At 37.6% G+C, this 22200-nt stretch overlaps 2 protein-coding genes across 14 annotated transcripts in view; one reads left to right on the forward strand and one right to left on the reverse strand.

Annotated features, from left to right (window-relative positions):
* The window catches only part of VSTM5 (V-set and transmembrane domain containing 5), a 154279-nt gene extending 143460 nt beyond the window's left edge, over positions 1 to 10819 (forward strand). Inside the window, exon 6 of the transcript XR_014250117.1 lies at positions 10349 to 10819. The gene's annotated coding sequence lies outside the window, so the exon portion shown is untranslated. The remainder of the gene's footprint in view (positions 1 to 10348) is intronic.
* The window catches only part of CEP295 (centrosomal protein 295), a 48333-nt gene extending 32066 nt beyond the window's left edge, over positions 1 to 16267 (reverse strand). For 4 of the 13 annotated variants that reach the window (XR_014250089.1, XR_014250090.1, XR_014250091.1 and 1 more), the window contains exons 1-6: positions 16124 to 16267; positions 12103 to 12242; positions 10826 to 11026; positions 9565 to 9689; positions 8764 to 8857; positions 6389 to 6484 (exon numbers count right to left, since the gene is read on the reverse strand). Coding sequence is in view for 9 of the 13 variants with exons in the window: in XM_082409876.1 (XP_082266002.1) it covers positions 6389 to 6484; positions 8764 to 8857; positions 9565 to 9689; positions 10826 to 11026; positions 12103 to 12242; positions 16124 to 16259 (792 nt within the window). In the remaining 4 variants the exon portion in view is untranslated. Of the gene's footprint in view, positions 1 to 6388; positions 6485 to 8763; positions 8858 to 9564; positions 9690 to 10825; positions 11027 to 12102; positions 12262 to 12828; positions 12850 to 14028; positions 14064 to 16123 lie in introns of those variants that run through there. The other 9 variants (XM_082409871.1, XM_082409875.1, XM_082409870.1 and 6 more) reach the window with 6 other exon arrangements.
* Positions 16268 to 22200: the final 5933 nt, after the last annotated feature.

Consider the following 22200-nt stretch of genomic DNA (forward strand, 5'->3'; position numbering starts at 1 on the left):
TTTCCTAAGTGATGGTGTGAGGAAGCAAATAAAAGAAAATACCAGAATGCTTTAGCTTGTGTGACTGTTTTTATAAAACTGCATTATAACTACTGATATATTCTTCAAGTCCAGAAATTGAAGAGAAGGTAGGTCTTTTAGTTACTGTCAAACAGGAAAGTTTAATAACTTACTGTGATATCATCAGTGGCACCCTATATTATAGCTAGAAGAAAAATGTCTTTCTTCATCAATCTTAGTATTAAACATTTATTTAATACTGTAAAAATATATGTAAAAACAATGTTTTAGTGAAGTGGACAAACATATAGGACAAAAGCAAGTTAGCAATAGATGGAAGTTATTATTCCTGTATTATAAAATACTGACCTTGTAATAATATTTTACAATTTTAAACAAGTTTCAATATTTACTCTTATTTCCTAGAAGTTAATTCTATGATGACATGCACAGAAAGACAGACAAGATGAAAAGGCAGAGGGCTATGTACCGGATGAAGGAACAAGATAAAACCCCAGATAAACACCTAAATGAAGTGGAGATAGGCAACCTTCCAGAAAAAGAATTCAGAATAATGATAGTGAAGATGATCCAGGACCTCGGAAAAAGAATGGAGGCAAAGATCAAGAAGATGCAAGAAATGTTTAACAAAGACCTAGAAGAATTAAAGAACAAACAAACAGAGATGAACAATACAATAATGAAATGAAAAATACACTAGAAGGAATAAATAGCAGAATAACTGAGGCAGAAGAACAGATAAGTGACCTGGAAGACAGAATGGTGGAATTCACTGCTGTGAAACAGAATAAAGAAAAAAGAATGAAAATGAATGGAGACAGCCAAGGGACCTCTGGGACAACATTAAACGCAACAACATTCGCATTATAGGGGTCCCAGAAGGAGAAGAGAGAGAGACAGGACCCGAGAAAATATTTGAAGAGATTTTTTTCAAAAACGTCCCTAACATGGGAAAGGAAATAGCCACAAGTCCAGGAAGCACAAAGAGTCCCATACAGGATAAACCCAAGGAGAAACACACCAAGACACATAGTTATCAAATTGGCAAAAATTAAAGACAAATAAAAATTATTGAAAGCAACAAGTGAAAAATGATAAATAACATACAAGGGAACTCCCATAAGGTTAACAGCTGATTTATCAGCAGAAACTCTACAAACCAGAAGGAAGTGGCATGACATATTTAAAGTGATGAAAGGGAAGAATCTACAACCAAGATTACTCTACCCAGCAAAGATCTCATTCAGATTCGATGGAGAAATCAAAAGCTTTACAGACAAGCAAAAGCTAAGAGAATTCAGCACCACCAAACCAGCTCTACAACAAATGCTAAAGGAACTTCTCTAAGTGGGAAACACAAGAAAAGAAAAGGACCTACAAAAAAAACCCCAAAACAATTAAGAAAATGGTAATAGGAACATACATATCGATAATACCTTAAATGTGAATGGATTAAATGCTCCCACCAAAAGACACAGGCTCGCTGAATGGATACAAAAACCAGACCAATATATATGCTGTCTACAAGAGACCCACTTCAGACCTAGGGACACATACAGACTGAAAGTGAGGGGATGGAAAAAGATATTCCATGCAAATGAAATCAAAAGAAAGCTGGAGTAGCAATACTCATATCAGATAAAATAGACTTTAAAATAGAGAATGTTACAAAAGACAAGGAAGGACACTACATAATGATCAAGGGATCCATCCAAGAAGATATAACAATTATAAATATACATGCACCCAACATAGGAGCACCTCAATATAAGGCAACTGCTAACAGCTATAGAAGAGGAAATCAACAGTAACACACAAGACTGGGGGACTTTAACACCTCACTTACACCAATGGACAGATCATCCAAGCAGAAAATTAATAAGGAAACACAAGCTTTAAATGACACAATACACCAGATAGATTTAATTGGTATTTATAGGACATTCCATCCAAAAACAGAAGATTACACTTTCTTCTCAAGTGCTCACGGAACATTCTCCAGGATAGATGACACTTTGGGTCACAAATCAAGCCTCAATAAATTTAAGAAAATTGAAATCATATCAAGCATCTTTTCTGACCACAACACTATGAGATTAGAAATCAATTACAGGGAAAAAAACTTAAAAAACACAAACACATGGAGGCTAAACAATACATTACTAAATATCCAAGAGATCACTGAAGAAATCAAAGAGGAAATCAAAAAATACCTAGAGACAAATGACAATTAAAACACGGCAATCCAAAACCTATGGGATGCAGCAAAAGCAGTTCTAAGAGGGAAGTTTATAGCAATACAATCCTACCTCAAGAAACAACAAACATCTCAAATAAACAATTTAACCTTACACCTAAAGGAACTAGGGAATGAAGAACAAACAAAACCCAAAGTTAGTAGAAGGAAAGAAATCATAAAGGTCAGAGCAGAAATAAATGAAAAAGAAACAAAGAAAACAATAGCAAAGATCAATAAAACTAAAATCTGGTTCTTTGAGAAGATAAACAAAATTGATAAACCATTAGCCAGACTCATCAAGAAAAAGAGGGAGGACTCAAATCAATAAAAATAGAAAGGAAAAAGGAGAAGTTACAACAGACACCACAGAAATACAAAGCCTCCTAAGAGACTACTACAAGCAACTCTATGCCAATAAAATGGACAACCTGGAAGAAATGGACAAATTCTTAGAAAGGTATAACCTTCCAACACTGAACCAGGAAGAAATAGGAAATATGAACAGACAAATCACAAGTAATGAAATTGAAACTGTGATTAAAAATCTTCCAACAAAGTCCAGGACCAGATGGCTTCACAGGTGAATTCTACCAAACATTTAGAGAAGAGCTAACACCTACCCTTCTCAAACTCTTCCAAGAACTTGCAGAGGAAGGAACACTCCCAAACTCATTCTCTGAGGCCACCATCACCCTGATACCAAAACCAGACAAAGATACTACAAAAAAAGAAAATTACAGACCAATATCACTCATGAATATAGATGCAAAAATCCTCAACAAAATACTAGCAAACAAAATCCAACAACACATTAAAAGGATCATACACCATGATCAAGTGGGATTTATCCCAGGGATGCAAGGATTCTTCAATATACGCAAGTCAATCAATGTGATACACCATATTAACAAATTGAAGGATGAAAACCATATGATCATCTCAATAGATGCAGAAAAAGCATTTGACAAAACTCAATACCCATTTATGATAAAAACTCTCTAGAAAGTGGGCATAGAGGGAACCTACCTCAACATAATAAAGGCCATATACGACAAACCCACAGCAAACATCATTCTCAATGGTGAAAAACTGAAAGCATTTCCTCTAAGATCAGGAACAAGACAAGGATTAGAACACTCGCTAACACCATACTCTCACCACTATTATTCAACATAGTTTTGGAAGTCCTAGCCACGTCAATCAGAGAAGAAAAATAAAAGTAAAACTGTCACTGTTTGCAGATGACATGACACTATACATAGAGAATCCTACAGATGCCACCAGAAAACTACTAGAGCTAATCAATGAATTTGGTAAAGTTGTAGGATACAAAATTAATGCACAGAAATCTCTTGCATTCCTATATACTAATGATGAAAAATCTGAAAGAGAAATTAAGGAAACACTCCCATTTACCACTGCAACAAAAAGAATAAAATACCTAGGAATAAACCTACCTAGGGAGACAAAAGACCTGTATGCAGAAAACTGTAAGACACTGAAGAAAGAAATTAAAGATGATACAAACAGATGGAGAGACATACCATGTTCCTGGATTGGAGGAATCAATATTGTGAAAATGACTGTACTACTGAAAGCAATCTACAGATTCAATGCAATCCCTATCAAATTACCAATGGCATTTTTTACAGAACTAGAACAAAAAATCTTAAAATTTGTATGGAAACACAAAAGACCCTGAATAGCCAAAGCAGTCTTGAGGAAAAAAAACGGAGCTGGAGGAATCAGACTCCCTGACTTCAGACTATACTACAAAGCTACAGTAATCAAGACAATATGGTACTGGCACAAAAAACAGAAACATAGATCAGTGGAACAAGATAGAAAGCGCAGAGATAAACCCACACACCTATGGTTAACTAATCTATGACAAAGGAGGCAAAGATATACAATGGAGAAAAAACTGTCTCTTCAATAAGTGGTGCTGGGAAAACTGGACAGCTACATGTAAAAGAATGAAATTAGATCACTCCCTAACACCATACGCAAAAATAAACTCAAAATGGATGAGAGACCTAAATGTAAGTCTGGACACTATAAAACTCTTAGAGGAAAACATCAGAAGAACACTCTTTGACATAAATCACAGTAAGGTCTTTTGTGATACACCTCCTAGAATAATGGAAAAAAACCCAAAAATAAACAAATGGGCCCTAATGAAACTTAAAAGCGTTTGCACAGCAAAGGAAACTACAAACAAGACGAAAAGATAACCCTCAGAATGGGAGATAATATTTGCAAACGAATCAATGGACAAAGGATTAATCTCCAAAAATATATAAACAGCTCATGCAGCTCAATATTAAAAAAACAAACAACCCAATCCAAAAATGTGCAGAAGACCTAAATAGACATTTTTCCAAAGAGGACATACAGATGGCCAAGAAGCACATGAAAAACTGCTCACCATCACTAATTATTAGAGAAATGCAAATCAAAACTACAATGAGGTATCACCTCACACCAGTCAGAATGGGCATCATCAGAAAATCTACAAACAACAAATGTTGGAGAGGGTGTGGAGAAAAGGGAACCCTCCTGCACTGTTGGTGGGAATGTAAATTGATACAGCCACTATGGAGAACAGTATGGAGGTTCCTTAAAAAACTAAAAATAGAATTACCGTATGACCCAGCAATCCCACTACTAGGCATATACCCTGAGAAAACCATAATTCAGAAAGACACACGCACCCCAATGTTCACTGCAGCACTATTTACAATAGCCAGGTCATGGAAGCAACCTAAATGCCCATCGACAGACGAATGGATAAAGAAGATGTGATACATACATACAATGGAATATTACTTAGCTATAAAAAGGAACGAAACTGGGTCATCTGTAGAGACATGGTTGGATCTAGAGACTGTCATACAGAGTGAAGTAAGTCAGAAAGAGAAAAACAAATATCGTATGTTAACGCATATATGTGGAACCTAGAAAAATGGTACAGATGAACCGGTTTGCAGGGCAGAAATTGAGACACAGATGTAGAGAACAAACGTATGGACAACAAGGGGGGAAAGTGGCGGGGGGTGGTGGTGGTGGTGGGATGAACTGGGAGATTGGGATTGACATATATACACCAATACGTATAAAATGGATAACTAATAAGAACCTGCTGTATAAAAACATAAATAAAATTCAAGAATTCAGGAAAAAAAAAAAAAGAAGTTAATTCTATGATAATACTCATCTCATGTCTTGACTGAATACTGACCTGCTATTACGGAATTTGTTGAATTCTAACCGCCACACGAATGCTATACTATGAAAGTTTATATTCCTAGTAGACAGATATATCTAATATGAAAAAAGTGAAAACCCACTGTTACAAAGAAATAGCAATTATAAGAAGGAGTGATAATCATTTGTCACTCTTAAGACTGACAATTTTTAAACCACAACATTTCATACAGACAAGGGTATGATAAAATGGCCATTTTCATATGTTGCTGATGCTATTTAAAAGGCAATTTAATGATCTGTATTAAATATCTGTTATCAAATGTTATACAGTTTGGAACCTATAATTTCTCTCTAGGAATCCATTCTAAACAGAGCTGTAGACAAAATGTGCAAGATGATTATGTTTGCATTTATGAAGCAAAAAAAAAACCAATAGAATGGTTAAATAAATTCTATAATGAAATATTAAGTAGCTATTAAAAATCATGTTTTGAAAAGTGTGTGTATATGTTTATACATAAACACTATAACAAATCCATTAATGTATTAACTGCATTACTTTTTGGTGATGGAATCATGGGTGTTTTTCCTAGTTTGCGCCTATGTGTATAATTTCAAATTTTCAGAGAGTATGTATTATTTTTAAGTCAAAAAAAGTTTTATGGTAAAAAAAAAACTATTTTAAAATATAACTGTTTAAGTAGCCGACTCTTTTCTTTCATGTTAAATCAGCATTCATATTAAACATGACATCATAATTCAAAGCATATTTAAGTTTTTTTTATCACTATTACCCTAATATGGTTGGTAGAGCTGTTCAAATTTTGATATCTGAGAATATACATAGAACAAAGATATAACTCAATTCAATGAACAGAGAAATAATAAAGTGAGGGTCACGAAAAAACAGTCAATCACCTGCTTTGTGTCCACCTCTCTATTAACAAAAGTATAAAGATGATGGTAGGTAGAACTATTGGTTTTCACATTAGAAGTTTTCTTTACTTCAATGTTCTGAAAAATGAAACAGAAAATAGACTGTTAGGTTAAAAGTATTAATTTTCATTTAAAGCAGGATCCAGTGAAAAAATAATTTTGTATTTTAATCAGTTATTCTTTTTTTTCATGAGATCATGCACTGTATTTCCATTAAGCTGGAATTTAGGTTTAAAAGTCAGATTTCTTTTTTTTTTTTATAAATTTATTTTATTTATTTTTATTTTTGGCCGCACTGGGTCTTTGCTGTGTGGACTTTCTCTAATTGCGGCAAGCAGGGGCTAGTCTTCGTTGCGGTGCGCAGCTTTCTCACTGTGGTGGCTTCTCTTATTGGGAGCACGGGCTCTAGGCACGTGGGCTTCAGTAGTTGTGGCACACGGGCTCAGCAGTTGTGGCTCACAGGCTCTAGAGCACAGGCTCAGTAGTTGTGGCACACGGGCTTAGTTGCTCCGCGGCACGTGGGATCTTCCCGGACCAGGGCTTGAACCTATGTCTCCTGCATTGTCAGGAGGATGCTTAACCACTGCGCCACCAGGGAAGCCCCAGATTATATTTCAACAAGAATACTGAATAGGTGATGCTGTACAGTTTACTACATGATATTAGGAGGCACATAATGGCAAGGTGCTCTGCTATTATTGATTCTAAGTTTGATCATCTGTTTATGGTGGTTCATAATCACTGATAAGAGAAAGTTCTCTCTTCTTTTGTCTAACAGAAGTAGGCCAATGAATAAATGTAGAAGGGTGATAGGTACCTATTTGGTGCCAAAGTATCATTTCCCAGATTACTTGGCAATTGAAAAGAGAAAAATATACCTTTATAATGGAGATCTCTTGTAGTCACATAACCACATCAGAGAAATACAGAATATAAGAAACTAGTCTAGTCTATTCAAAAATTCTGAAATAAAATGTTGGCTAGGGTTGGGGGAGATAATGTTTCACATTGACAGAGACCAAGAGACAAAGCAAGCAGAAGCAACAGGTAAACCTTGACTGGATCCTGGTAAATTTTCTTAGTGTGATATTGTGGTTGCATAAGAGAATGTCCTTATTCTAGCAAAGGCATGCTGAAGTATACAGGGTGAAATGCAATCTCTACAATCTACATTCATATGTATATATTTATTCATTCAAAAGTATACACAACCATTTGAAATCTACACACAATGCAAACAGCTGTTCCTTTGTACTCTTCTTTTAACTTCTCTGTATTTTGAAAAATTTCGTAATAAAAAGTTGGGGGAAAAAAGTACAACCACACTTTTACATATAATGCATATTTGCCAAATCACTTACACAGACAATGTTTTGCTTGCTTTAAATTTTTGACCTTGGCTTATTAGGAACATTAGGAATTATGACAAAAGTAATCAAAAAAACATGGATAAAATACTGCCTGCCTTTTAACAAGGTACTGAGGGAGTGGCTGAAATCTGCCTTTTCCATTTGGATCTTGTTGGATCCAATGTCACATGGCAGAGGGCTCAACATAAAAGCAGGAAGGCTGACAAAACCAGAGGCTTAAGACACGAATATCTGGTACTTAGGCTGATCATACATACATAAAATACACTTGTCTATACAACTAAATTAGATATCCCTGTATGTGTATTTTTTTTTTTTTTACTTCTACTTAACTTTTTTGATAAAAATAACTATGTAATTTTGATAATCATCCAAACTAGCCATTTTAATAACCATAACAAGATAATCTGAATGAGAGGCAAGACCTTTCAAAGTTAATTTCTGCTTAATAAGTTAAATGTTTTTTAAAAAAAATAAGCTCAGATCACAAAATCAAACACATTACTCCCATAAAGAAACAGGCCTCTCTTATCACTTTACATAATCTTGTGTAAATTTATTAATTTATCTGAACCTAATTTCTTTATTTGTAAAATGGTAACTATTTACAATAGTCAAATCTTGAATGTAGGAAAGTCTTTAGGGCAAATAATCCTTTTCTTTCCCAATAAAATAAAACAATTATAGTTTTTCAAACAACAAAAGAAATTTTTGAGACAACTGAGGAAAACTGAACACAGACTGGGTATTAGATTATATTGAGAACAATATTATATTAGTATTGTGCTTTTTAAAAAGTCCTTATACATCAGAGATACATACTAAAGTATTCATAGGTAAAATGATATCTAGGATTATTTTTAAATATTCTAGATATGTGTTACCTGTACAGTTAAAAATTAATACAAATGGTATTTTGACCTACACTGAATTCTAATAGTAAAGAAGAATTATTATAACCTAGCTCCAATACTCAAACTAATTCACCTCAAAAAGAGTTGGAGGAGGAGGTGGCAGACTTGTAATTTTGGCAGATCTCTCTTTTTCCGCAAGCAGTGCCTCTTTTCGAGCTTTTATATGCCTTAAAAAACACAAGATGTCATAAATTAATCTCTCAGATAATATTACAGTACAACTCTTAGGGTTAAGAATATAAAAGCCATTACAATCTCAAGAAATCCTCCAGTCTGATCCCACAGGCTCAATATGCTGTTTAATAAAGAGTCTACACACAGTGGACAGGTAAAAAGATGTTTACCAAGTGAAAGAGGTATATCTAAAGATATAAAGCTCCACAATGGGGAGTGACCCAACAAACACCTAATGCTCTTTAGTTGAGAATAATTTAGAGTAAAAAAACTAGAAATTATCGATAAAGATGGGCCACTGTATAAAATGACCACTGCTGACTAGTAACATGCTCTTTCATTTTTACAACATGCAAAAATCTCATCAATGACTTGCAAAGAGTCTACAACCTCTTTTAATGTTCATAATTGCACTGATTTTTTTCTTTTTATATCAGAGGCAGACAGATTTTGGTTGATTTGCATTCTAAACTAGTAATACATTTCTCCAGAAACTTAGTAATGGCTACTACAGTCAGACTAGAAGAGAAAGCTCATTTGTTAGTATGTTCATCTAAGCAACCACTCCCCCACTGCAGTATTTTAAACCAAGTTTAACAAACACAATGGATATACTGACTTTAAGTATCCAATGTACCCTTTACTTCCAGCCATATCAGTTTCAGTGGAGAATATGGTAAAAAAATCACTATTACTTTACCAGGTTTTTTGTTTCATTAACATTTCTTTTTGATTTTTCTGTAGTTTCAGGGCCTCTTTATGCCTCATTTCTGCTTTTTTTTTTCTTTCTGCTGCCCGGTGTGCCAGAGCATTTAAATCAGGCTCCTAAAAACAAATATTACTTAAAATGTCATGTTAAACAGGATTAAAATGTCAAATATATGATAATATGGGTGGTATCCAGTAAGGGTAAAAATCATGAAGGTATATTCAAATGAAACACTGCACTAAAGCACAAAATTAATGATGGCATAAATAAAGCTACAAAAATCTGATGTCAGAACTTATGGCTATTACTAAAAAACACAAACTAAAACCAGGGACCGAGAATATTTTGATTGCCACATTCTTTAAAGAGTTCTCTTATTCCCTAAAAGTTTGGTAACAAAGACGTGCCTTCTTTGGAACCCAGCTTGTTTATTTTGTGTGACTACCTCTGGGACCACAATCTAGCATTTTCCAACCATAAAGCACAATAAACAACAAAATAAGGTCAGGGAGCAGTCTTAAATACTGAGTTAATTTCTACTTTGCCTTTGTGAAAGTCATCAAAGAATTTTTACTGTCTGTGAATGAACTCAAGTGTATACACATTCCACTACACGTTTTGGAGGTATGAGGAATAATGAATGATAATGAAAATGAAACCAGAAATCTGAATTCACTCCACTGAATCTGTCCAAAATGCTTGAAATGAATAGTTACTATTTTATTTACACAGATAGTTAAGGACTGGAAGAGAATAATGTTTTTTTTACTTGAAGTATAGTTGATTTACAATGTTGTGTTAGTTTCAGGTATACAGCACAGTGATTCAGTTATATACATATATATATTCTTGTTCAGATTCTTTTCCTTTATAGGTTATTACAAAATATTGAGCATAGTTTCCTGTGCCATCCACTAGGTCATTGTTGGTTATCTATTTTATATATAGTACTGTGTATATATTAATCCCAACTTCCTAATTTATCCCCCCCACCTTCCCCCTTTGGTAACCATAAATTTGTTAGAGAATAATGTTAACTTAAACATCATTGGAAACAGATTATCCTTGACAGGACTCTTACTAGGAAATGAACCTAGCAGAATTCTTAAATTATATTAAATTTACAAAAAAGTTCGGGCTGCCCACAGCAAATTCTATACATGAAAACATTTTTATAAGTGTCTAACAACTGTAATCTGCTTTTAACAAGTGTCACTACCACAGGCAGGTAGTCAAATAAGTGCTCACTTACATTTTCTTTGGCTTGTTGATGCCCCTCTCCCATATTTCTTAAACTTGCCAAATACAGTTTTTCCAAGTTCTTTATTTTCTGAGTTTGTGATTCCTCCCATTCTGTCCTTAGTTCTTCTGCCAAACGAGTGAGTTGCTGATTTCTCCTCTGTTTTATATCTTCTCTTATTTGTAAAGCAATATCTCTTTCTTGTTCTCGAACCTGAAGGATGAGTATTTAACACATTTTATGAAAAGAGGCTTCCTTCAACTTTTTTTGAAAAGCTATTTGGAAACAGGAACTTAAATGAATTCTCTTTAGGTATTAGCTACATCAATTCTCCTGAATATTCACATTATATTAGATAAGGCCTATTTAAAGCAGAAAATGCAAGTGATGGAGGAAAAATTAAAATCTCAAGACTACTTCTAAAGTTCCCTGATTAGCAATTATGTTCCCTCCCCAGAGATCTAATCGGACTGCCATTATCATTCTAATAACATACAAGAGGCTAAACTGGTAAGCATGATTCAATAAAATTTATAGCCCAGACAAGTACAGAAAGATCTAGATGAGAATTCCGTATCTGCGACACATCATCCCCAATTCTAGACAGAATGGCACCTAAAATGTTTCACAAAGACGTAACTACGTTACTCTAAAAAGACTTCTAGAGAAGATTAGACAACTTCTGAATAAATTTATTTCAGTAGCTAATAATCTTTCCAGTAAATCTTCTTCAAAGTCATTCTAATATTCTTGCTTAAATCTTCATCAGTTACATATGATTTTTAAAATGAACTATTTTCAGCAATGGTGTTGGGGGGTTTGCCTATGTTTTTGTATTGATTCATAGGTTTTTTTGTTTGGGTTTTTTTTGTTTTTTGGGTTTTTTTTTGCCTTTATGTCAGATGATGTATTCTGCAAATTTATTTGGGGGAAGATCTTGGGAAATAAATATTGCCTATATACGTTTTATATATATATATATATATATATATATATATAAATAAAGAAGAACAGAAAAATATTGCTAAATATTTAATAATCTCAGAAAATGAACTATTTCCTAATAATTATTGAGTCAGTCCTTATCCTCAAACTCTTCTTCAATTTATTTACTGTTTCATCATACTTTTCAAATGTTCCAAAACTAGTTAATACGCAAGAACCAGGGCTCTTGTACAGCCAGAAAAGACTGTTAAATGCAACATTTTATTTAAAACACTCTAATGTAAAAAATACTGATAATCTGGGGAAGACAAAGAATTTGACACTATGTTCCAAATAAATCTTACCTGTAGCAATCTTAGTTTTCGTCTTCTTTCATAATCTTCCTTTAAAATGAAGGCTTCCTCGTTAGGACTCAATCTCAGCTTGCCAGCGGCATTCACCACCTTTCTTTTCATTTTCATGTAGTACTTTAAATATGAAGGTTCTGATTTTTAAAAAATATATATCTATTAAAATAGGGCAGCAAAGATTAATTTTAAAAATTCATATTAATATTTTTTACCATTGAAAGGGCTGTGTACTTGCAAATAAAATAATTTGGGTAAACTAAGTCCAATGTATCTACAAATAGCAATTTTTTTTTTGGCTGCGTCAGGTCTTAGTTGCAGCACATGGGATCTTTCGTTGCAGTGCGAGGGCTCTTTGTTGTGCCGTGCGGGCTTATCTCTAGTTGTAGTGCACAGGCTCCAGAGAGTGAGGGCTCAGCAGGTGTGGTGCAAGGGCTCTGTAGTTGTGGCGCGCAGGCTCAGTAATTGCAGCACGTGGGCTTAGATGCGCCGCGGCATGTGGGATCTTAGCTCCCCGACCAGGGATTGAACCTGGGCCCCCCTGCAATGGAAGTGCAGAGTCCTAACCACTGGACCACCAGGGAATTCCCTTTCTGAAGCTAGCTTAAGCACCACTTCTCCTTGAAGCTGCCCTCCAGTGATTCTTGCTCCACCCACCTACCACCCATTCCTGACTTGCCCACCTATAACGAATATTACCTTCACATTCATATGGGGACTAACCTTATGCTATCTTGGTATCACCTTCCTCTCGTTTTTCATCAATTACAGCTTGCCCTTTCTAGTTAGATTCCTAACAATTAAAGGACAGAGGCTCTAGTTTTTTTTTTAGTTTTAATATTCAAATTAAAATAATAACAATGAATAACAACTACCAGGCATTATTTCACATGCTACGGATAGATACTGCTTTCACTCAGGTGTAAAAACAGCAGCCAGAGAATTTGGGGTTATCTAATAGGAACTAATACTTTCTCAATGAATTCTCCACCAAAATGTAAGCTCAATGAGGGCAGGAATGATCTTATTCATGGTTTTATGTGCATAGCCTATAAACAGTGCCTTGCATGTAAGCAGGTCCTTCAGTGTGTTGACTGAATGAATGAATGACTCATTCAATGAGTTAATTCATGTAAAGTGCTACATACATATATGTGGTCACTGTTACAATCTGATGCCAAAAGAGGATTAATCTTTTCCAGTGCATCCCACTCAGCTGATACTCACAAGGCCTTCGTAATGTATTCACTAAACTTTGGAAAAGTGCCAATTGTTCTCCTTACTTTAGACAAGAAGAAACAAAGGCCTCTTAAGTTAAAGGACTTGACCTAAGTGACAATATCTACTGGCAGACCAAGGGAAGAATCCCGTTTTCTTACTCCATATGGCTCCTAACTTTCTGAAATGCTAAAATATATGGAGTGAGGAAAATTTTGTTTAAGCCAGTATTTTTTGCGAGTGGGGACTGAAAAACAGGTAAGAACTAAACAAAGAAGAAAAAATTGAGCAAGATTAAATTGTCTTCACAATGCATCTTTATTCATTTGTCTGAAGGTCTCTGAAAAATCACTCATATTCAAACGATTAAAACTAATTTCTGATAAGTCCCACAGACATAGTACCAAAGGAAAAAAAGCAAAAAAGAGACATAAAATTCCATTTACATGAAATTCAAAAACAAGGAAGACCAATCCATGATAAAAGAGGTTAAAATAGGGGTCGATCACCTTTCTGGAGACTACTGAGAAGGTGGGACACAAAGGAGCCTGCTGGAGTACTAGAAATATTCCATATTTTAATCCGTATGATGGTTTTACACAAGTGTAACAGGTGTATACGTATGTAAGGATTCCTCAAACAGTACACTTAGGTTTGTGTATTTAATTCTAAGTTATACCTCAATGAAAAAGAAAAAAACTTAACTTTTCAGTGTTTTGAGTATCCATCCATTTCATTTCCTAGAGGATTACAGGAAAACATAATACACTTGTTATTTTTACCTAACATGTGATAGAATAACTGTTTTCTCTTGTATATCATTTTCCTAATTTTTAAACTTATTTGGAAATAATTTGATTTAGAATTCCCAGCTTCTCTAAATGTCAACCGTAGTACAATGACCAAAATGAGGAGATTAACACTAGCACAATACTTTTAACTAATCTACAGACAGTATTCAAATTTCGTCAATTATCCCACTAATGTCCATTTTCTGGACCAGGACCCAAGCCAAGGGAAACATATCCTTTGACTGTTGTGTTACTCTGGGTCCTCCAAGACGCCAAGATGGGATGAAACCCACAAAGATTTTATTAGGGGAAATTCTGTGTGAGGGAAAATGGGGATGGAGCTGGTAAAAGATGGGAGCATTTCAGACTTCCATGCAAATCAGACACTGAGTGAAGGAGGGAGGGAAAGTTGGATAGATGCCTCTCAGACTGCCATGCGGTCTAAGGAAGGTTCAGCAAGACTTCTGGGGAGTCCTTAAGCCAGAATCCCTTGTGTCTTAGGAACAGGCCTGCCTTCACATCCATACCAGGCTCAGTCATTAACTAGGAGCAGTCCAGGCAAGGCATCCACGCAAACAGATTTCAGATCACCGGGGCTGAGGGTCTATGAATTACGTTCTAATGGCTGCCAAGGTTGTTTTGCCTCCTTCAACTCCTCTAATCTGAGACCTTCCTCAGTCTGTTTTTTTTTTTTTTCCCACTCAAGATCTTGACATTTTTAAAAGATGCCAGTCAGTTATTTTGCAGACTGTCCCTCAATTTGGATGTGTTTAATCCCTTCTTGTGTTTGGACTAAGGTTATGCATTTTTGCCAAGACTACTGCAGAAGTCACTAGGCACCCTTCTCAGTGCATCACACCAGGAGGTAAATGATGTTAACGTGATGCAAATTTTGATTACTTGATTAAGGAGGTGTCTAACACGTTTATCCACTGTAGATACTACTTTTCCTTTTTAAGTATTTGGTGGAGAGATAGTTGAGGCTATATAAATATCATGTTCCTCACCATACTTCTACCAACTAAATTTAGTATCCATTGAGGACTGCCTGAAACAATTACTAAGGCATTTGTCAAAAGGTATTCTCTATTTCCATTATTCCTTCTACACTTACCAACTGGAATCCTACCGTAAGAAAGAGTTTCCCCCATTCCCTCACTTTAGTATTTATTCATATCAATATGGATTTTCAAATTGTATATACTGTAACTAACAAATAATAAAGGTGATGCTACGTATCTTGCAAGACTTTGTCCTGAGAATTAAATGGCAGCGGGCACATCGTAATCACATATACCAGACTTAGAAGATCTGGGTTCAAGGCCCAACACTACCACTTTAAAGAAGGAAGACCCTTAAGTCACTTCGGTCTCGTTTCCTTAAACTATATAAGGGGAATCACAATATCGTGTCCAACAGGTTGTTCTGATGATTATGTGACTTAACGAATATACACTGCCAAATATTTTCTAAATATTAAAGATTCAAAATTCCCCACTGTTGTAAAAGCTCGGGTTTGTGGCAGGACTTAATATCTAAGAAATTAAAGGTGAGAGACACCGAGAAAGTACGCTCTCTGCATGAAACAATTCCAGGCAGTGCTCTTAAACGGCTACCAGGATTGAGGCCACGCCGCAGGTGACCTGGGGGCAGGGTGGGCAGGACGCAGCCAGAAGCGTTCGCAGTAGCGACCGCGAAGGCCCTCCCGGCCGCCCTGACTTGGAAGCTCAGGGACCCCGCGAGACCCGATCCCGGGAGAACGCGCAAAGCCACCCGCGCCAAAGGCCCCGGAGTGGCCTCTCGCACGAAGCAGGCGGATCTGGGTCGGGACGCGCGTGCCCGCTGCGCCGGCGCTCCTCCCGGCCGCCTGCCCGACCCCAGCCGGGGCCCGCGGCCCGCCGAGGCCGGAGAACCGCGGGCCGCGCTGCGTGCGCGGCACCCCCTTCATCCGGAGCACACTCCCGGTTCCCGGCCTCGGGGAGTCGTGCACGCCCGCGGCCGTCACTCACCCGGGAAACGGGACCCCGGACTCAGGAACCGCGGCTCAGACACAGAAGGTCTCGGCGGCCGCCACACAGAAGCCTCCCAACAGCCGTTTGTGCGCCTGTGTGGCGGCCATCGCCGAGCTTCCGTCATTTCCGTCATTCAAACCGCCCGCCAATGGCGCGGCGGAACCGCGGGAACCCGCCTCGTCCCGCCTCCTCCGGTGGCCGCCGGGACTGCCGCGCCGGAAAGCCCGTTCCCGGCGCATGCGCACGCGCACGCGCAGGCCCTCCGTCGGCCCGGTCATTTCTCATATCGCGGGCGGTTTATGGGCTTAACCTCACCTCTCACAGCGTGCTCATTTGGCAGATCGAGAACAGAGGTCCGGAAAGGGGAACACGTTTACCCAGAGCTATGAGGGTGACGTTAGTCTTTAGTGCCATCATGAAGATTCCTTGGGATATGCATCCTTTTGTGTACTGACTATGCAATTCATGTGGTACTATTAAGGTGCAGTTATTTTTTTGTTTTTTAAAAATTTTATTGAAGTATGGTTGATTTACAATGTGTTAATTTCTTCTGTACAGCAAAGTGACTCGGTTATTCACATATATTCTTTATCGTATTCTTTTCCGTTATGCTTTGTCACAGGATATTGAATATAGTTCCCTGTGCTATACAGTAGGACCTTGTTGTTTAACCAGCCTATATATAATAGTTTGTCTCTGCTAATCCCAGATTCCCATTCATTCCCTCCCCTACCCTGCCCCCCCGCAACCACTAGTCTGTTCTCTATGTCTGTGAGTCTGTTTTTGTTTAGTAGATACGTTGATTTTGCAGTTATTTTCTGATAGCTTTCAACTCGTGCAACAGTGTACCGTATCATGGTACTCTGTGCCTCCAGAGGTCTGCCACACCTAGAACATGTCAAGGATTTATCTGCTGTAAATAACGGAGAGTCAGAAAGGGGGTGAGCGTGGGTTCATATTTACTGAGCACCTATTATGTGCCAAGTACAGTGTGCTAGGTGCAGGGGAGATGAGGGTGAATGGATTATGACCCCATCCTAGATTTTGTAGTCTAGAGGGTGAAACATACCAGGAATTAAAGAATTAGAAAATGGGGAGTTGGGGAGAGGGAAGTTGCTGATATGATCAGATCTGGCTTCGTTGTGGAGAAGTCAGAGGAAGTTAAGACTGAAGCCAAGGCAGGGAAGCCAGTTAGGATTCTGCTGCAGGAAGTGAAAGATGATCACAATAAGAATGGAGAGAAGTGGATAGATTTAAGAGGCAAATAGGAGGTCAGACATTGGGAGTTGTTGGTTATCTGGTTATGGAAGGCAAAAAAGAGGGAGAAATCAATGGTGATGCCCAAGTTCCATATTTAGCAACTGAGTGGATGGGGATAACATTCTCCTAGAACACACAGGAAGAGGATCAGGTTTGGGAAGGGAAAATAATGAGTTAAGTTTTGAATATTTTTAGTTTGAGCCATTTCCGGGATATCTTGACAAAGGAATGAATTCCAGAAATATTTAGGTGGCAAAATTAGCAGTACTTGACAAACAATTGCTTGTGAGGTTAAAGGAAAAGGGAGACTGAAATTAACTTCACGGTCATTGGCTTGAGGAGCGCTATTATGGTGCTGCCAGTAACCAAGTGGCAAAATTAGCAGTACTTGACAAACAGTTGCTTGTGAGGTTAAAGGAAAAGGGAGAGTGAAATTAACTTCACGGTCATTGGCTTGAGGAGCGCTATTATGGTGCTGCCAGTAACCAAGGGAGAAGTCAGAAGTGGGAGTCAGTTTAGTGGGCAAGGTGATGAGCTCAGCTCCGGACATGTTCGGCTTCATGTGCCTGTGGAATGATGTGCAGCAAGAAGAGGAATACAGTGGTAGACAGCCCACAGAACTGGGCTAGCATATAGACTCGGGTTTCATTTCCATATGAGTTATAACCAAAGCTATAGAAGTGGATGAGATCATTTAGGGAGAATTTGCAGAATGAGAAGAGCAATGAACTAAGGACCAAACTCTGAGGAACACCAAGACTTAAAGGAATTGGAGAAAGGAACTGTCAAGTACACAAAGAAGAAATAGTGTGGGGACTTCCCTCGTGGCACAGTGGATAAGACTCTGCTCTCCCAATGTAGGGGGCCCAGGTTCGATCCCTGGTCGGGGAACTAGATCCCACACGCATGTTGCAACTAAGAATTTGTATGCCACAACTAAGGACTCCATGTGCTGCAACTAAGGAGCCTCCCTGCCACAACTAAGACCCGGTGCAACCAAATAAATAAATATATATTTTTTAAATCAAGAAAGAAGAGAAACCATTATGTTAAAAATAAGAGGAAGAAGATGAAGAAGAAATAGTGTGATCCAACTTGGTTTTACAGACAAGGAAGCTGAGTTACAGAGAAATTCAGTGACCTGGCCAAGAGCACATTAAGGGAAGGGTGCAACCAAGACTAGAGTTCATGTATTTATCCCAAACACAGGAGTTCTTCCTCCCTGCTTCCCTATCCATTTCCTCTCACATTTATCTTAATGAATAGCTGTATTTATTCTAAACATACCTCTTCAACATCCTCAACACAGATTCATAGATACTCTCCCACACCCAACAAAGGGTGTGCCCATTATTTCATGCCTTGGGCTAGTTTTAGTGCCCACCATGTTTTCCAGGAGTACCCTGCACATTCCCCATCATGGCACTTATCCATTCTTATGGAAATGACCTGTTTATTAGGCACTCTGTTGATTAGACTCTGAATTCCTCAAGAACCAGGAGTGCATTTTGTTCAGTTGCCTGCCACATAGAGCTTCTCAAATGTTTGTTCAATGAATGAATAAATGAATGAATTATATGCATCACTTCCTCTACCTCCATCCTGGGCAGAAATCTTACAATTAAAGATTTTGAATTACGACTTGTTATGGTTTTAATAGGAGGCACTGAGGAATCAAAGAAAGCCCAGTGGGCCTAGAGTCAGAGTGTTTGGTTTAGCATCATAACTCTGAGACTTTCCAGCTGTAGGACACTAAGCCAATGAGCCTTAGTTTCTAGTTTGGTTCTCTACTGTTGCCAACCAAACCAACCCAGAATGTCCAGAATGGCTCACTCATTATGACTAGCAGTTGATTCTGATTGTCATTTGAAAACTTAGCTGCAACTATTGACTGAAGTGCCTTCATGTGGCCTTTCCATGTGGATTGGACTTCTTCCTAGCTGAGTTTCAAGAGAGTGTCCAAAGAATGAGTATTTCCAGGGCAAGAAAGTGAAAGCTGTGAGTCCTTTTAAAGACAAGGCTGAGAAATAGTTATAGTAAGTTCTGCCACATTGTATTAAGTTTCATAGGGCCAGCCCAAATTCAAGTGAAGGGGAAACAAAAGCTATCTCTCAATGAAGTGACAAGAAAATCTGTGGCCATCTTTAATTCACCACCGTTTCCTTAGTAATACTTGACCAGCCCTCTTCACAGGCTGGTTGTGAGACTCAAAGGCATGAATCAAAAAGAGGACTTATAAACTCCAAAATCATGTTAGATACATTAGCAGCTATTTTATATATAGGAAACTTCCTCTCCTGTTCTCATACAGACCTAGCCCTCCAGGCCACAGGGGTAGGCATGTGACCCAGACTGGGCAAATCACAGTTCTCTATCTCCCTTGCCATTGAGATTGACCCAAGGATAGGAACATAATCTAAATTGGGTCAATCAGAGTCTTTCACAGGAATTTTCTTACTGGAGTCAGCAGGGATGAATATTTAACTCTCTGAGCTCATGTTATGATATGAAGCTGGAGATTCCCCAGCAAGATTTCCCACCATGTGGTCACCCACAAGCTGGTCTGAAAGAATAAGTTTGACACTCAGCCAGGAACACAGAGAGAGAATCCTGACAGTTGTCAAGTGCCTGGATCCAGCCATCCCTGATGTGAGCTCTTTCTAAAGCTTACTGGTAGGAGCCATTAAGTTCTCCCTGACCTTTTACTTAAGCTGCATTGAATGGGAGTTTCTCTTATTTTTGCAAATTGAAAGAGGCTGTAGGTTTACATTTAAATTCTCACAGGCAAACAACATCTGAGCATCTTGGGAAATAACATAGAATCAAAGTTAAGATATTGGACCTACAGTCCAACTGCCTGGGCTTAAATTTCTGGCTTAGCAACTCTGTGACCTTGAGCTAGTTCCTCAACCTCCTGAGAAGTCAGTTTTCTCATCTTTAAAAGGGATGTAGTAAAAGTACTCAAAAGGTTATGAGGTTTAAAACTCTTAAGACAATGCTTAGCACAAAGCATGCCATAAATGTTATCTTTCTTGGCTCTTATTTTAATACATTCATCTCAGACTGCAGGAGGCAAAACCAAAACCAAACCAAACCAAACAAAAAAACCTTTGAAATGTCTTTATTAGTGTTTGGGGTTTAATTTTTTTCCATATATATATTTATTACAGTCGCATTATCCAACTTAGGTTGTTTCCATATCTTCGCTGTTGTAAATAATGTTGCAGTGAACATGGGTGCAGATATCTTTTCACGTTCCTGTTTTTGTTTCCTACAAGATATTGTAGGATATCTTTGTTTCCTACAAGATATTGAATATAGTCAGGGTTTAATTTTTAATTAGGTCCTTTTGTATTTTATTGGCTTAGGGTAGGTATATAGGTTTAGCTTCTAGTGTTGTTACCCCACTAGGAATGAACATTAATAAGCAATGATCAAGAGGAAGAGTTTCCCCTAGGCAGTAACAACATTAGTGTGACTGGTCGCTATGAAATGCTGCCCCTTGAAATGCAACGGAAGCCATTCAGGATTGGAGCAGTTTAAGATGTTTCTCTGATGGTAACAGTTTCACTGTTTTCTGAGTTCCTTTCATCTTTATCCACATTCAATATGGGAGATTGGCATTAAAGTCGGGGTGGGGGGGACCCTCAATAATTCTCACATATAAAGTCCAGAAGAAAGGGAATCACTGCAAGAACAGAAGTAATCAAACTTCCATCTGACCATCTGCCAACTGGCCTTTCTCTCTCTCTGGCATAAACACCACAAGAGCTTAACAAGTGATAGTATCTCAGGATAATTTACAGCCAGTAACAGAAGTGAGATTAAGAGTGCTCAGAAAAAAAAAAAAAAAAAAAAAAAGTGCTCAGCAGGAGAGGAAAGATGGGCTGGGAAAGGCTTTTAAAAGCTATAAATATTTTTTTAAAATGTGTGTGGGTAGATCCGGAGGTGGGGAGGAATTGGGCCATTTATTTAAGGAGAGTGAGAATTAAGAGGAAAGAATAGGGAAATTAATTTTGTTTCATCTTTTAAATCTTTTTCAGCTAATATGATTTTTATTAATATTACTAATATTTATTAAGCCATGAGGGTGTAAACCATGAGTTACATACTTAAAAAAAAAAGACAGGGAAGTCTGAATGAAAAGAGGGAAAAAAGGAAATTGTTTACAACCCAGACATGTACATAGCAGTTGAGGAGGATTAGGTGGGATGGGGAAGAGCTTTGCAGCTGGAGTCAGAAGATGTAGGTTTGGACATCTGCCTGACCAACAGTTAACCTCTCTGAGGCTCCATCTTTATCTATAAAATGGGGATGAAAATACCCAACATTTATTGGGCACTCCATGTGCCAGGGACGCTAATACCCTTCCTATCTTATAGAACAGTTGTAAAGACTACATTTTAAAAAGTTAAGTTATAAAAACCAACTAGGAAAGGTTGTAAATATCCTACATAAAAACATATACATAAGTATAAAAGATCATACTACAATTTGATCACCTCTGCAGACTCTGGACAGGCAATGTCCACTTTGCAGTTTGTTTGTTACTGCCATTTGACCTGCTTTAACTGATCCAGCTTTTATACAACAAGAATCAGCATTATTTGGTCAGAGTGCTCTTCATCCAAAATTATTTCCATTTCCCTATGAATATAACACTAATCTACACCCTTGCCACACAAAGTGTGATCCAAGGACCAGAAGCATTGGCATCACCTGGGAGCTTGTCAGAAATGCAGACTCTCAGGCTCCATCCCAGGTATGCTGAGACAGAATCTGCATTTTTACTAGATTTGCAGGCAGTTTATACA

Source organism: Balaenoptera physalus (genome assembly GCF_965194825.1).
Source record: "Balaenoptera physalus genome assembly, chromosome: 10".
NCBI classification, from domain to species: domain Eukaryota; kingdom Metazoa; phylum Chordata; class Mammalia; order Artiodactyla; family Balaenopteridae; genus Balaenoptera; species Balaenoptera physalus.